The sequence below is a fragment of the Grampus griseus genome (assembly GCF_964374135.1).
Source record: "Grampus griseus genome assembly, chromosome: 1".
NCBI lineage: Eukaryota > Metazoa > Chordata > Mammalia > Artiodactyla > Delphinidae > Grampus > Grampus griseus.
Genome location: NC_139017.1, coordinates 94579411 through 94595926, shown reverse-complemented (window position 1 = coordinate 94595926; position 16516 = coordinate 94579411). Strand labels below are relative to the sequence as shown.

The window sequence follows — 16516 nt, the reverse complement described above, 5'->3', positions numbered from 1 at the left end:
TGATTGCCTTTGTAGAATTATTAAATAACTTTTCCAAGAATAACGTTCAACATGTATTTATGTTGTGGAAAAATTTAATGCTAAAAATGTAATGCATCCAAACTCAAATAATGTACAGAGCTAAGAGTGAATCCTAATGTAAACTGTGAACTTGGGTCATAATGATGTGTCAGTTGTAACAAATGTACTACTCTGGTGGGGGAGGTTGACAATGAGGGAGGTTATGCCTGAATTGGAACAGTGGGCATAAGGGAAATCTCTATCTTCCACTTAGTTTTGCTGTGAACCTAAAACTGCTCTCAGAAATAAAGTCTATTATATTTAAAAAAAAATGCAAAGGGAGATCTTTCTCATATCCATAGGCATCAAATGATGACACCTAAAGAGGACTTACATATTATGTAAAATGATATATTACAGAATTTTACAAGCTAGAGAAAATCAGTCTTGTCTATGAACTATGGTAGTTTCTTTTTTGGGATGTGAACCAACCTTTGGCTCTGGATTTCCATATAAACTTCACTGTCACAGTTCCTAATTTGCAGCTCCCCATTTTCCTGCCTTTATTAACTTTTGACTGCAGTCTGACTTTCTCACTAGCTTGTGATCCAACTTCAACTGTACTTATTTTTATTTTCTCCTCTATTCTTTGATATAGTTCTTGCTTTTTATTTTTTCACTGTGAATATGTTCCTCCATACTGAAGAGCTTATTTCAGGAGGCTTAAATGTGTCTTGTAGTGACTAGTTTTCCATTTGTGAAATACACAGAATTGTTTTAGGACAGCGTTTGCTGAAATAGCTTGTAATCATGCATATGTAATGCATCTGTATCCAGTGCTACAAATTTAGCCTTGATAATAAGAATTTAGTTTTAGTCTTGGAAATCATCACAAGTTGAGGGAAGGGAGGTCAGATTTGCATTCCTAATTATCTTTTATACAAGCTGTTGTGAAAATTAGCTTGTATTTTCAGAGTATCCATTAATTTATGGTGGCTGAAGCAGCCCAGTAGAAAGCTGAAGGTTAGGATAACGTCTAGGTACTAAAACTTTTCCATATAGATACTCACACATGAAAAACTGACTTTACTGAATTTTTCAGTTATTTGCTGCATTTTCAATATGACCCCTGGCTTTGTAGGTTCTTGGGCAGTTAAAATATCAGTATCCTACCAAGTCTTTTAAGGGTTTTAATTTTTATATAAGTTAAACATGTTAGTTTAGATTTCTCTCTGTAGTGATTTTCTTCTTGAAAGAGTTACTGGAAAGTAAGAAGGGCTTAGTTAGTTAATGACATTTGCTAGTAAAGCCAGTTTTCAGGTCAGCAAATAAGATGTAGCCAGGGACTTGCCAGTCAAAGGAAAATCAAGAACCTTTGTTCTTTTCTTTTTCCTTTTCAGTGTTTAGAGCTGCTTTCAATTCTGGTCCTACCAAAACATTGATTAAAGAATGTATTAAAATTTAAAATCACATATCACTTAAGAGTTTTGAAGGTTAGGGACCCTCAATCCACTTCCATGTGTATCTTCCTCCAGTTTTAATTTTAAAACTTAAAGTGGTCCCAAAATTTATTAACCTATTTAATTCTTTGTTATATGAAACACCATAGAGAAATAGAATATTTTTTTCATAAGTGTGCTTGTAACATATTTTTTGTTACAGAAAAAAGAGCTGTTAACTTTTTGAAGAGTTGTTGTAAAGGTCAATGCTGTGTACAAATGAAAAAGCATATTAGGTACTGAGGAATCAGTTACATTTGGTATTAATACATGATATAAAATTCCACATTAGCAGATTGATTGAAGCATATTTTCATAGAGTGTGTTAAGATTCAATTCAGGTGTATTAAGATTCAATTAACAACTTGTTAATAGTCCATTTTTAAATTATTAGAAAGTGTTTTGAAGTTTAAATAAATCTGTTTTATACCTAAAACATAATTGGGTTACCTTTAATTGCTTATTGAATAATAAAAAAGAAAAATAAGTATTTCTAAAGTAGACACATGGTTTCACACATCAGATATTTCTTTTCAGATAGAGTAGTTGATGCTGTTGAAGAATGTTCTATTTCTAGCAACATGTGGTTGAGGTTTGTTTAAGATACAGTGTTTTGCTATACAGTAAATTTTACCTGTTACAGATCTAAATGTTGAATAATTTGTCTTAGTTAAAATTTTTTTAAATAATGTATACTAAACTTAATTTTTGACATTTTTTTAATGGTTTTCCAGTCAAGTATCAATTATTAAATGTTAATATATCTAGGTTCTTGGGCAGAGTATCAGTATCCTACTAATGTAATATTTAATTATTAAAAGTTCAAAATATATTTACGTCCACTTTAAAATATTCAAATCTCTACTTTCTTTCATATCAGGTTTGAGTTTAGTGTGTAACTTTAGGTAACAATACCTTCAGGATAATTACCAGGATTAGCAGTATGGTCCTTAGGAAATTCTAGTCTCAAATGGTAATAATTTTAATTACCAGCAGAGGGCTCTGTGTGTACATATATTTGTAGTTATAAACAATGTTTTCTTGACTGATTCTTTCAGCCTAATGCAGTTTTCTTCTAACAAAGTATTAATTAACTTCTGGACTCTTAACCAGAGACGAATGTGCACAAAAAATTTTTTAAATCAGTTATTTCTCTACTTCTTCATTTATATTATAGCAAAATACTAAGGACCATTAAGAGCAAGCATAACTTAATGAGTCAAATATTTTAACCCCTGCTGTTTTTTAAAAGGAAAGATTATTTCAATTCCCAAAGGTACTATCAATATTACTTCTTTACTAAACAGTGAATCTGCATTCTTACTGATTTTCAAATTGCTAGTTTTTTATATATAAAATCAAGAATATAGTTTTAAGAAATATTTGCATTTTCAGTTGATCAGAAAATGTTATTTTGATTTTCATTATGTTTTATTTCTAGGTGTATTTTTACACATTCTAGCAGATACACTTGGGAGTATCGGTGTAATTGTCTCTGCCATCATGATGCAGAATTTTGGTCTAATGATAGCAGATCCTATTTGTTCAATCCTGATAGCCATGCTCATAGTTTTAAGGTAAGTGTTGGTATGTTACTTTCAGGTATTAAAATGAGAGGTGATAAATATACTACTTAAATTACAGATCTAAATTATTATTATGTTGGGGGTTTTTTGGTCTTTAACAAATTTCTACATAGATTATTTCTCTTTTCATCTTACTGTTTTTTCTGTGTTTACCTAGGGTTTGATATTTCTTTTTGGTGTTTAGTAATTGATCTTCTGTAAATCAAATCAGTAGTAATTTTCTTAAATCCAACACTATATCTGTAGAGTAGAACATTAGAAATATAAAATGTATTAATGTTAGAATATTATTCCTTTGACATCTGTCTTTTGCGCTATCAAATGCAAAAGCATATTAAAATCTCTTCTAGAACAATTTTTAATTTATAAAGTTATATTATCATTGCAGAAGTCTTATAAAATTGCTTACTGAAGTATATTTATGTCCTTCTCCCTATCTAGATTATAAATTCTTGAGGAAGAATCTATCTTTTAGCTCTTTGGCTCTCTGTTGCCTGTCATAGTACCAATGTGTATGTAAAAGTGTGTGTGAGTGTGTATAAATTCTCAATAAATATTTTCTGAATTAGTGTATGGTTACTATCTCTTAAATTTCTGTCAAGTTATTTTATTATTATTTTAATTTTTATCAGAATAATGGAACATTATGTGCCTTTATTTCACAATCTGAATTATTCATATAGATATGTCTTGACTGGGCTGTTTTTGTCTAATTTATCCATATGATTTTACTGTTAGTAAAGCTATCTTTGTAATGATAAAAGAGCTATTAGAGGGCAGACTGTGATGATTTTTATAGCTTGCAGTTGAATAGAATAGACTTTAAAAATTACAATGAAATTATAATCTTATAAATTAGTCATAAACGTAGGTTTTCAAGTTTTTGCTTAAAAAATAGGATACAGTATACATTTTAAACATGCAGATTATTTTAAATTTTTCTTTAAATTATTTGTACTAGGAATCATCTCTGCTATGTAAAAATCTTTTATAAAACTCAGAATCTCCTTTCTTCATCTTTGGAAATCTTACATATTTCCTTGAAAGTTCAGCTTGGATTCACATTTTCTATGAAACTTAACTCCTGATAGATTTGGTAACTTACATCTGTACCTCTTTATTTGCATGTTCAGTGTTTATTTTATTTTGTTATTTGCATGTTATAATTTGTGGCTGCTTCTAATACTTCTTAGAGTAGGATCTTAATCTTTATTTTCCTTTGTCTCCACTCATATTATCCTAATTCTCCTATCATTTGTTGCTTGGAAGAGATTGACCTTTCTGTCTCCCTCTAATTTCTTTTCCACATTGTGACCAAAGTGATCTTTCTTTAATGAAGATTATGGTACATGGAAAAATAATCTTGCTTTAAATCGTGCCATGGCTTTCTTGCCCTCAGGATAAAGTCTGAATTCCTCAGTAGGCCTTCACATTGGTACCCATTTATCTCTTCAGTCTTTCTCTCACCCTGTCTCAATTTCTGTTCTGCTCTCCAGCCACAGTAAATAACTCAGTTCCCTGAAAACATGTTATGAGCTTTCTGGATTCTGAGCTTTGCTCTTGTTTCCTCTCTCCAAAATAAAATACTCTTACACTGAGTGTCCTTCTCCTTTCCCCTTCACCCCCACAAGTACTAGATAACAATTCTCATCCTTGAGATTAGATTTCAGTTTAAATGGCACTTCCGTGAGGAAGCGTTTCCTGATCGTCTACCTCCCAGGAGGGGTTAAGTATACCTGTAGCACCGCCTGCTACTCCTCTTGTGGCATTTACTATGTTGAAATAGCCTGTCTTATTGTCTTCCTTAAGCTCCATAAGGGCAAACTGTTTTTTCATTGTTGTAAAGTCAGCACCTAACTCTGCCAGGCAAAAGTTGGTACATTTTTGATTTGAATCAAAATAAATTCGTGTTTTTTCAGCCTCAGAGAATTATTTTCTCTAATCCTAAATCGGGAATTCTTACTTAGTTCTAGTCCCATTCACTTGTTCCACAAATATGAATAAATAAATAAACACACACACAGAGGACAAGAGAACTTTTTTTTTTCTGAAATATAACACATTAAAAAGCTACACAAATTATTTTCAGCAAATATTTATTAAGTAGACCCTCTCACCAGGGTGGTGAAAGGACAAGATAACTTACTGTTTTGATCTTACATTATAGTAAAAGAGAGAGACACAAACAAATTAATCAATAAACCACTCAAGTATCTAGCAGTTAATTGTGCAGAGAGTTAAGATGGGATGCTAGTGACTGCGGTGCCATTTTAGATTGAGTCATAAGAGAAGACTTCTGAAGAGGGAGGATTTAAATTGAGATCAGAGTGTTGAAGAGAGCATTCTAGTCTAAGGAACAGCTAGTATAAAAGCCCTGTAGTGGAAAGAACATTAGCACTGAAAGTTGGTCATTATGGCAGAAGTATAGGGAGTAAGGGGAGAGTGCTTTGAAATAAAGCCGGAGGGATAGGCCTGGGAAAATTAGCCAGGGTTAGGAGTTTGGATTTTATTTTAGGTGGAGGAGGAAACCATAGGGGGTGACATTATTTGATTTGTATCATTAAAAATAATTTTGGCTGCTTTGTAGTTAATAAGATTAAAAGGGGGTAAGAGGGCACACAGGCAGACCAACTAGAAAGCTATTAAAGTGGACCAAATAAGAGGCCAGGGTCCCTTGGTCTAAGGTACTATAATAATCTAGGAGGTAGAAAGACGTAGCTAAAGTTAGAAAATGCTTTGGGCCTAGAATTAATAAGATTTGCTCCTAGATATGAATGTTTAGGTGAAGGGTTGAGTGAAAGGGGGGAAATTAAGGATAATTCCTAGAGTTTTTACATGAGCAACTGAGTGAATGAAGGTTCCTCTACTGAAAGAGGGAAGACTAGGGGAAGAGTTGTTTTATCTGATTCAAAGGGCATTGCTGATCAGAAGTTCTGTTTTGGTTGTTGCCAGGTTTGAGTTCTCTCATTAGACATTTATATGGTGATCTCAAGTAGGTGGTGCAAGTACAAGTACAGAAATCTTGGGAGCACTCAGCTGAATATAAAGGATTGGAAATAGTTCACATATAGATTTAAAGTCATGGAGTAGCATTTATCTGTCATGAATTCCACAATTCCTACCCCTTCCATTTTCCTGGAAAGCAACCCTCTTTTCTGCTGAACCCAATTTAGCTAAAGGGAATAATGCTTCAGGCAGCCACAACCAACTACAGTTGGCTTTCAAGATAAACCTATAAAACTTAGGTGTTATCCTTGTCTAAGTCCTACTGACCTGTTTATAAAACTTTTTCTCAGTAGTTTACATAAATATATATTCTCAAATTCATATAATTTGATTCTTTTTCATTTTTGTTAAGCTTAACATTTTTACTTGTTCTTTTCCTTTGTTCTCATATCAAAAGTAATACATGTTGATTGTAAAAAACTCAAACATTATTGAAATGTGCAACTTGTCTATTGAAATGTCCTTTCAATCCCACCACTTGGAGATAAAGCAGAAAACTTTAACGAATCTTTAAATCGTTTAACAAATGTTTTAGTGCCCACTCTGTGCTAGTCAGTAAACAATATAGAAAATACCCTACCTTCATGGAGCTTATATTCTAATAGGGGTTATAGTCAATAAAGCAGATGGACATGCAAATAGATAATGTATGTCATATAGTGATAAATGCTATGAAGTAGGGGAAGGGGCTGTATTTTAGAAGGGCTTGGAAAGTCCTCTGCATCGTTTGAGGAATGACGAGAGGGGAGTGCAGTGAGTAGGGCAGAGAGGTGGCAGGTATATGTATCTAGAATTTGGGGAAGGGGTTGAGGTGAAAGATAGAAATTTGGGTGTCATCAAGCTGCATGGTATTTAAAGCCATGAGATTGGATGAGTTTGCCCAGAGAATGAGCACTGATAGAGAGAAGTGGCTGGAGGACTGAACCCTAGGGTAGGTGGGGAACAGAGGCAACTCCAGCAGAGGAGAGGAAAGCGGAGTGGCCAGTGAGGAGCGAGGAGACACATGGGCGTGCCTTGTTTTAGGAGCCGTGTAAAGCAAGTGTTTTAAACAAGAAGGAATAATTAAGCCTATTAAATGCTTTTGGGCTGATAATTGGTAACTTAGATAACATGCCCAGAGGAGTGATGAGAATGAAAGCCTGATCAGAGTAGCTTCAAGAGAGAATGGGAGGGGAGGAAATGGAAGTAACTGTAGTCAACTCCTTTTCAAGGCCCTTTGCTGTAAAGGGGAGCAGTGACTGCTAGCGACACTGAGGGCTCACTTTGAGGTTTGTGGTCATGAATTTAAAGTGAAAGCAACCAGCACAGTTGTGTTTTTTTTTCTTTTTCTTTTTTTCTAGTCTTGTTCAGCTACTTGGTAAAAGGTATGGAATAGGCAGAGAGCTGGATTTAAAAGGTCTGAGGTTTTGTTGGGTGAGTGTTTTGTTGGGTGAGTGTTGGGTGGTGTTAGTGTCCCATATCTATAATCCCTGCCTTGCTCCTTTCTCACTGGCAGAGTGAGAAAGGAGCAAGGCAGGGATTTTAGACATAGGAAACTAAGATTTAAAGGTAATAATAGATTCTGAAAATGAAAGTGATGGGAGTGGATTGGATTGGAATTCTGGGAAAAGTGTTAAAGATGGATTGGGGGAAGAAATCAGAAGTAGGAAGTTTTATTGAGATGCTTGAAATTGAGATCTTAAGGTCTAAGTTCTGATCATAGGGGTGGATCCAGGAAAAGAGCATCATATAGAGGCCGAATGTTGGATGGATTGTTCACGTGGATATTTCAATTAAGAGTAATGAAAAACGTAGAGATGGAAAGAGAATAAGCCTGTTGCTAAACTATTCAGTGACTGAAGGGGAGCTATCAAGAATTGTATCACTAGTAATTAGGGTGGGTAGAAGGTGGCATAATCTGATGGCATGGGCCTTAAAGGAGCTGTGTTGGGGAGAAGTAGGAACAGTAGTAGTGATAAGTGAGGAGGACATTTACCTCCCGGTAAGTCCCAGTAGTACAGGGACTGTGGGAGAGAAAGTGCTGTAAGGAAAAATGTCCTCAGGTGATAGCCAGTTTTCAGGTAGAGCATGAAATGCTGTTGCTATTTAGAGGGGACGCTGAAGATTTAGTGAAAATTACATATTTAAAAGTAGTTTTTTAAAATTATGGAAATAGTTATGTTGATAAAGAAACTTGGTAAAATATAAAAAGAATAAGGAAAAAAATTACCCATAGTTCCACCAGCCAAGAGAGCTATGTTAATATTTTTATGGGTTTGGCTTTTTTATTCTGAGTCTCTTTATATATATATATATATATATATATATATATATATATATATATATATATATATATATATATATAGTATTTTTGTCTGTATCATGTATACAAGATTATATTCTGAGTAAGAAAAATTTTTTAGCTTTTTCTGATAATAAATATGTAGTCATTATAGAAAACTTGGGAAATGATGAAAATATAAAGAAGTCAAGAAAGATCAGTCGGGATCACAACACTCAGGGGTCACGTTATCACTTTAACAGTATTTCTTTAGTCATTTTTAGGCCTTTTCTTTTTTTCCATTATTGAGTTTCTACTACATGTGCTGATTTATTAAGTTTGGTCAGTAGTAGAGCATTCGCAGGTTCTAGATGAAAGATAATAGTACAGTTATTGTTTTAAGTCAATAAAGTTTTGGGATGATTTATTAGGTAGCAAGGTCTTAATTCAGTGACAATAAATGACAAGATACAGGGCAATGCATAAGTATGAGTCATTATTGTAAACAGTCCATATCTGAAGTATATATTTCTCTTTACATATAGGATGGAGGGAAAAAAATATATATATATCCCTAAATGTTAATTGGATCTCTCTGGGTGATGTAATTTTAAAATTCTGCTTCTTTCCTAATTTTTCTAAAGTAAATCAATAATTGTGACTTTGCCTTTTAAAAGCATATATATATATATATATACATATATATATATTTAATGGCAGGCAGTAAAAACCAAGGTAGCTCCAAAGTACAAAATTAAGACATTCCAGTTCAGTCTGTTTTTCTGTTAAGAAAGCAAACTTATTTTACTTAAATATTTACATGATAATGAAATATTTGCAAGCAGATAACTTTGAGACACTTCTCAAATTGTTTAAGAGTTTGTCTAATTAGTCAAAACTAATTTTAGGAAGTAGATTAAAATTTTTAAGCACTCAACAAAATGGAGTATTAGAGAAGTAATTTTCCTTACCGTTAATTTTTTCATATATTCTCAATTCACTAAAAACAAGAGAAATAATGGTACTCTTTATATATTCTCTAGATCTAAATGTTCCTCAATTGAGAATGTGCCATGAAATAGACGTCTGTCCCTTCTAGGCTGCCCAGTGTTGCAGTATCACTTTCAAGTGAAAGTGATTTCCTAGAAAAAGACATTTTTTCTCTAAACATTTCCTAACGCGCAAAGGGTAATTTAAACTTCTGTGTGAAACTCGGTTGTACTGTGATGGATTTTTTTTTTTTCCCAGTGAAAAGCAGGAGATTGAGTATAAGAGCAAGAGTATATATAATCTTTTATCATCTGAAAATATAGGAGATTTCAGTGTGATTTCACTTTTTTCCCCCCCTTAGTAAGTTGAATTGGAATGGAAAGTGGGTTCATAACTTAGAGAACAGAAATCTGAACAATTAGTTGTAGCTTTGAATTGCACTGTGATTTAAAAGCTACATAAATCTGTAGCTTGATTTTTGATTCACTTAAATAAAAAGGGTACCTGTGCATGATGGGAAAAAATACATAAACAGGATGCAGAAAAAAGCTTTGTTACTGGTGTGGTATTTCTGAAGCCTTTTTTTTTTCTTTAATCAGTTTTCTGCAACTCAAAAGATACTATCTTGTGCTGCTCTGTGACTTTCACTAATCATTTGTAAATACAAAGAAAACTTTTCTTAAAAAAAGAAATTGTCTTTTTGTTAGGGGCAAAAGTATTTCAAATAATATATTTATTTATTATCATATAGAAGGAAAAAATAGCCCAACTTTTAGAAGCAAACCAAGGTACAGGCTTTAGAAATAACAGGTAGTGGTCATAAGCTGCAGTATGAAATGGAAAGAATATACAGTAATGAAACAAAATTTATAAAGTTGAAATTCTAAATGATTATCTAGATGGTTATCATTGTTCAAGAATACAGGATTTGGATCAGATACTGATTTTGATAAACCTTGTTGATTTTGTGGTTAAATAGATAATTATTTGTAGCCTATGTTAAGTCAAAAAAGCATTTTTTTAAACAAGTAATATGCTACCATATCTTCAAATAGTTGTATATATATGAGAAATTACAGATTTTTTTTTTCGAGAATGGTTTTGGGTGTTGCCTAACAATTTCCTTTGCGGTTTGTCTTTCAAGTGGTTATAATTTGTGTACTATACTTTTGGGACTAAGATAAAGATAAACAGTTTCCCAAGATTTTAACTTGCTGTTTATACTCATATTGTAAAATCAAACGTATGGGAATATTATTGTATGGTAATTGTATTTTTTAATCACATGTAAAACCATCATAGTTAGTAAGAGCATTTATAAATACTGAATAGTCTAACAGCTTTTCTCAACCAGCATTCTGGGAGAGAATACCCTAATGCCGTAAAGTATCCATTTGTATGCAGTTATTAACTTCACCTCTGCATCTAGAAAAGTACTGGTTATGTACTATTCTTGCGGACATTGAGAAATAGTCACTGAAATCATTTTGTGTTCAATGGTTCAGAAGAGGGATCCCAATTAAGAAAGGCTGGCAGACAGTCTTAGAAATATTAAAAGGAACAGAGCAAGTGTGGTAATGTATTAGTGATCATAAGCCAATAACATTAGATAAGAGAAAGTATTTGAGACTTAAAAATTGGAAAGAAGAGATTATTCTTTTATGTAAAATATATGACTATATTTCTTTAAACCCTCTAAGACTCAATGGAAAAACTATGACAAACAGGTAATTTAGTAAAGTTACAGATGCAAAACTAATGTATAAAATTAGTACCCTTTATATATAAGCAAAATCCAGTTGAATGTTACAATTAAAGAGAAGACACCTTTTCAGTAGCAATAACAAAGACAATCTAGAGATACAATGTGTAAAACTTGTAGGAGAAAAGATTTAAACACTTCTGAAAAACAAAAGTAGACTTGAACAGAGCCTTTTTTTGGTCAATTATGGTGTTTTTAAAGAATCAACATTATAAACATGTTAACTCTTATTTATAAATTTTAAACTATTCTAACAAAAATACCAACAGGTTTTTTTTTCTAGAGAGGAGGTAATAAAAGTTGAATTTAAAGTTTATAAGGAAAAACGAAGAAGCAGGAGGAATAGCCAAGAAAACCTTGAAAAAGAAGATGTAAAGTGTAAAGCCTTCACAGTTTTTTTTTTTTTTTAAATATTTATTTATTTGGCTGCACTGGGTCTTAGTTGTGGCACATGGATCTTTGTTGCCATGTGCGGAATCTTCCTTTTGGCATGCAGGATCTTTAGTTGCAACATGCGGGATCTAGTTCCCTGACCAGGGATCGAACCCAGGCCCCCTGCATTAGGAGCATGGAGGCTTAACCGCTGGACCACCAGGGAAGCCCCAAGCCTTTACAATTAAAATAGTGAGATGCCTAAAAAAGCAAACAGACTAATGGAGCAGATTAGAAATTCCAGAAATAGATTTACATGCAAATAGAAATTTTATAGGGATAAAGGCAGCATTTTGAGTCAGTGGGGCAAAGATGAGCTTTCTACTAACTGGATAACCAACCATGTGGAGAAAGATAAATTTGGAACTGTACCTCATACTGTTACCTGGATAAATTCTAAATGGATTGGAGCTCTAAAAGTAAAACTCGAACCCATGCTAATACTAGAAAAAAAGCATGTCTGAATTATTTTTACAACATGGGAATATTAGGGGAACAGCTATGGCTCAAAACCTAGAATCAGTGAGAGAAAAGATTGATGAATTAAGTTACATTTAAAAAAAAAAAACTTCGGCATAGAAAAAAAGAGCACCATAAGGGAAGTCAAAATGCATAATCAATTGGGATAAATATTTGCCACTTAGATCATAAAGGGCTAACCTCCCTAATATAGAGAGCACTCTTAAAAATAAAAATTAAATTAAAAGCCTGATAGAAAAATGGGCAAAAGTATAAGGTCATTTAGTTCAAAGGAAAAGAAATACAGATGACTTTTAAACATGTAAAAGTAGTTAAGCCTCACTTATAAAAAAGAAATGCAAATTAAAACTATATTGTAACACCACTTCTCACCAATCAGGTGGATAAATATCCAAAAATTTGCATAATCTTTTGGCAAGGCTGTAGGTACAATAAGTACTCTCATACATTGCTGATAGAAATGAGAGTGGTACTGTCTCTGTGGAGAGAACTTTGACAAACATCTAGCATAATTAAATGTATGTTTACCTTTGATTAAGTAGTCCCACTTCTAATGTATCCTAAAGATAAATTGGCAAAAATACATCAAGATATATTTTAAGGCCATTCTTTGTGGTTTTATGTGTTTGTGCCAAAGATTGGAAAGAACACATATGTACATCAGTAAGGGACTTCTATGTATCCCTAAAAATAAAGAATAAAGGGAGACAGGAAGTATAATCAGCAAGATGGCATAATAGGAAGCCCTAGACTCTCTTTCCTCCATGGAGACAGATTTAACACAACAAACTGACAAAATACCTCTGTGAGAAATCCAGAAACTAGTTAAAAGTTTCCTGCACACCAGGCTAATGGAAAGCCAACCACATGGAAGCTTGACAGGAAATTCATGACACTCCCCACTTTCTCTCCTCATAACCACTCCCACCACCCAAGCCTGCACATGGTGGACTGTTTGGGAGGAAACCTCCAATTCCCATATTCCTGCGGGGGGAAAGAAGTTTAACATTAACTGACTTTTAGGGTGGTGCTGCCTGAGAGATTTGTCTTGCTTGTATCCAAGCACTGACAAAAATCGGTGCCTTGGTTGGGCATCCCTGGGAACAGACGTCAGTTGGGCATTACAGTCTGCAGTATCACAGACAGACACTAGGTGGAACTCCAGGACTGTGATTTACTACAGCTCCAGGAGGCAGCAGTATTGCAGATAAACACCAGGAGGAGCTCTTGAATAGGAGCCAGCATCCTTTTTCAAATAGGAGGTTACATGCGCAAGCTCAGAGAGGGCATGTACCAGAAAAGACTTGAGAGGTCTCCTGAATCTCCAGCCAGGCTATATAGAGTAAGTCCTCCCTGCATGAAACCAGACCACAAAATCTGGAAAGTTGACTGATTCTTAAGGTGCTGAAATCCCAACAATGAAAAATAAGACATACAAAGAAACAGCCAACCATGGAAACAATTAGATATCCAGAAACCAAACCTGAAAAAAGGTGACATATGAATTGCCAGGTGAAGAATTCAAAATTACCATCATAAAGATGCCCAATGAATTAAAAGAAAGCACAGGTAGACACTAAACAAAATCAGGAAAATGGTGCATGAGCAAAATGGGAATATCATCAAAGAGATAGAAACTGTGGAGAAGAGCCAAACAAAAGAACAACAATAACTGAATTGAAAATTTCACTGGAGGGCCTCAACAGCAGATTTGACCAGGCAGAAGAAAGAATCAGTGAGATTGAAGGCAGGACTTAACAAAAATTATTGAGGCAGAGGAGTAAAAAAAAAGAAGAAAAAAAATGAGGAGAGCCTGAGGGATTTATGGACAAGCAGAACAACAAATGCATTATGGGAGTCTCAGAAAGTAAAGAAAGAGAGAAAGGTGCAGAATACCTAGCTAAAGAAACTTTCCCAAATCTAAGAAGAAAAACAGATATACAAATACAAGAAATGTAAAGAACTTCAACTTGGATAAATATAATATAAAGAAACCTACACTGAGGCACATCATAATCAAGCTGTCAAAAGTTACATATAATGTGAGAATCTTGAAAGCAGCAAAAGAAGAGCAACTTGTCACATGCAGTGATAACCACAAGGGAAATATTAATAGAATATACACAAAGGGGAAATGAGAAGGGAACCAGAACATGTCACTACAAAAAATCAATGAAACACAAATGAAGAAGTAAAAGAGGGAAAAAAGGTGAAAGAGAGATGAAAAAGCTACAAGATAGAAAACTGAACAAAATGGTAATAGTAAGTCCTTCCATGCCAGTAATTATATGTAAAGGGATTAAACATACCATTTCAAAAACATTGACTGGCTGAATGGATTTTAAGAAAAAAAGAGTCATCTTTATTCTGCCTACAAGATATTCACTTTAGCTATAAGGACTCACATAGACTAAAAGTGAAAGGGTAGCAAAAGATACTTCGTACAAACAGGAACCTGAAGAGAGCAGTGGTAGCCATACTTAGCCAAAATAGACAACAAAAACTGTCACAAGAGACAAAGAAGAAACATTGTAAGGATAAAAGGGTCAATTCACCAGGAAGATATAACAATTGTAAATACATATGCTGCTAACATGAGAGCACCCAAATATATAAAGCAAACATTGACAAAAAGGGAGAAATAGACAGCAACATAGTAATAGTAGGAGACTTCAGTACCTTAGAGGAACTAGGAAATCAACCAGTCATTCATTAGAGACTCAATAGGGAAAGAGAAGACTTGAACACTGTAGACCAGTTGGGCCTAACAGGTTGTTGTTGAGCCTGACCCAACTACAGCAGAATACACATTCTTCTCAAGCGCACATGGAACATTCTCCCAGAAAGAAGATATGTCATGTCACAAAAGAGGTCCTAACAAAATTTAGAACATTGAAATTATATAAAATATTTTCTCTGACCACAGTGGAATGAAACTAGAAATCAATAGCAGAAGGAAAACTTGAAAATCCAAAAATATGTGGAAATTAAACAACAGGCTCTTTAACAACCAATGGATCAAGGAAGAAATCACAAGAGAATTTAGAAAATATATGGAGACAAATGAAAACAAACAAAAACACAACATACCAAAACATATGGGATTCAGCAAAAGCAGTACAAAGAGGGAAGTTCATAGCTATAAACACATACATTTTTTAAAAAGGAAAGAAAGATCTCAGGTCAACAACCTAACCTTACAACTCAAGGAGCTAGAAAAAGAACAAACTAAACTCGAAGTCAGCAGAAGGAAGGAAATACTAAAGGTTAGAGCAGAGATAAATGAAATAGAGAATAGAAAAACAATAGAAAAAAGTCAACAAAACCTAGAGTTGGTTTTTTGAAAAGATCAACAAAATTGATAAAACTTTGCTAGACCACCTAAGAAAAAAAAAGACTCAAATATCTAAAATAGGAAATGAAATAGGAGATATTACAACTGATATCACAGAAATAAAAAGAACTATAGGGGACTACTATGAACAGTTGTATGCCAACAAATTGGATAACCTAGAAGAAATTGATAAATTTCTAGAAACATACAACCTACCACTGCTGAATCATGAAGAAATTTTAAAGATGTGAACAAACCTATTACTAGTGAGGAGATTGAAGCAGTAATCGAAAAACTCTCAACAAAGAAAAGCCCAGGATCAGACGGTTTCACTGGTGAATCTTACCAAAAATTTAAAGAAGTGTTAGTACCAGTTTTTTTCAAACTATTCCAGAGAATTGAAGAGGAGAGGAGAAGCCCAAACTCATGAGGCCAGCATTAACTGGATATCAAAACCAGACAAAGACACAACAGGAAAACTATAGACCCAGTATCCCTGATGAGTGTTGATTTAAGAATCCTAAGCAAAACAGTAGCAAACCAAGTTCAATAGCACATTAAAAGCATCATACACCATGACTAGGGGAGATTTATACTTGGAACGTAAGGATGGTTCAACATAATGAAAATCAATCAGTATTATACACCATATGAACAAAATGAAGGAAGAAAAGATGTGGTCATCTCAAACAATGCAGAAAAGTGACAAAATTCAACACCCTTTCATGATTAAAAACACTAACAAACCAAGACTAGAAGGAAACTACTTCAACGTAATAAAAGCCATATGTGAAAAACCCACACCTGGGGAGGAATGAAAACTTTTCCTCCAAGATCAAGAACAAGGCAAGGATGCCCAATTTTCCCACTACTATTTGCCATAGTACTGAAAGTTCTAGCCAGAGCAATCAGACAAGAAAAAGAAAAGGCATACAAATTGGAAAAGAAATATTACAATTATCCCTGTTCACACGTGACATGATCTTATATGTAGAAAATCCTAGATTACACATACACACAAAAACTGTTAGAACTAATAAAAGAATTCAGCAAAGTTGCAGAATACAAAATCAGCACTCAAAACCCAGTTGCATTCTTATATAATAACAATGACCAATCAGAAAAGGAAATTTTAAAAACAATCCCATTTACCATAGCACCAAAAAG

At 33.8% G+C, this 16516-nt stretch overlaps 1 protein-coding gene across 1 annotated transcript in view; it reads left to right on the top strand.

The window, feature by feature from the left end:
• Positions 1–16516, top strand: part of SLC30A7 (solute carrier family 30 member 7) — a 76503-nt gene that overhangs the window by 31983 nt on the left and 28004 nt on the right. Inside the window, exon 8 of the mRNA XM_082678947.1 lies at positions 2941–3076. Coding sequence (XP_082535073.1) covers positions 2941–3076 — 136 coding nt within the window. The remainder of the gene's footprint in view (positions 1–2940; positions 3077–16516) is intronic.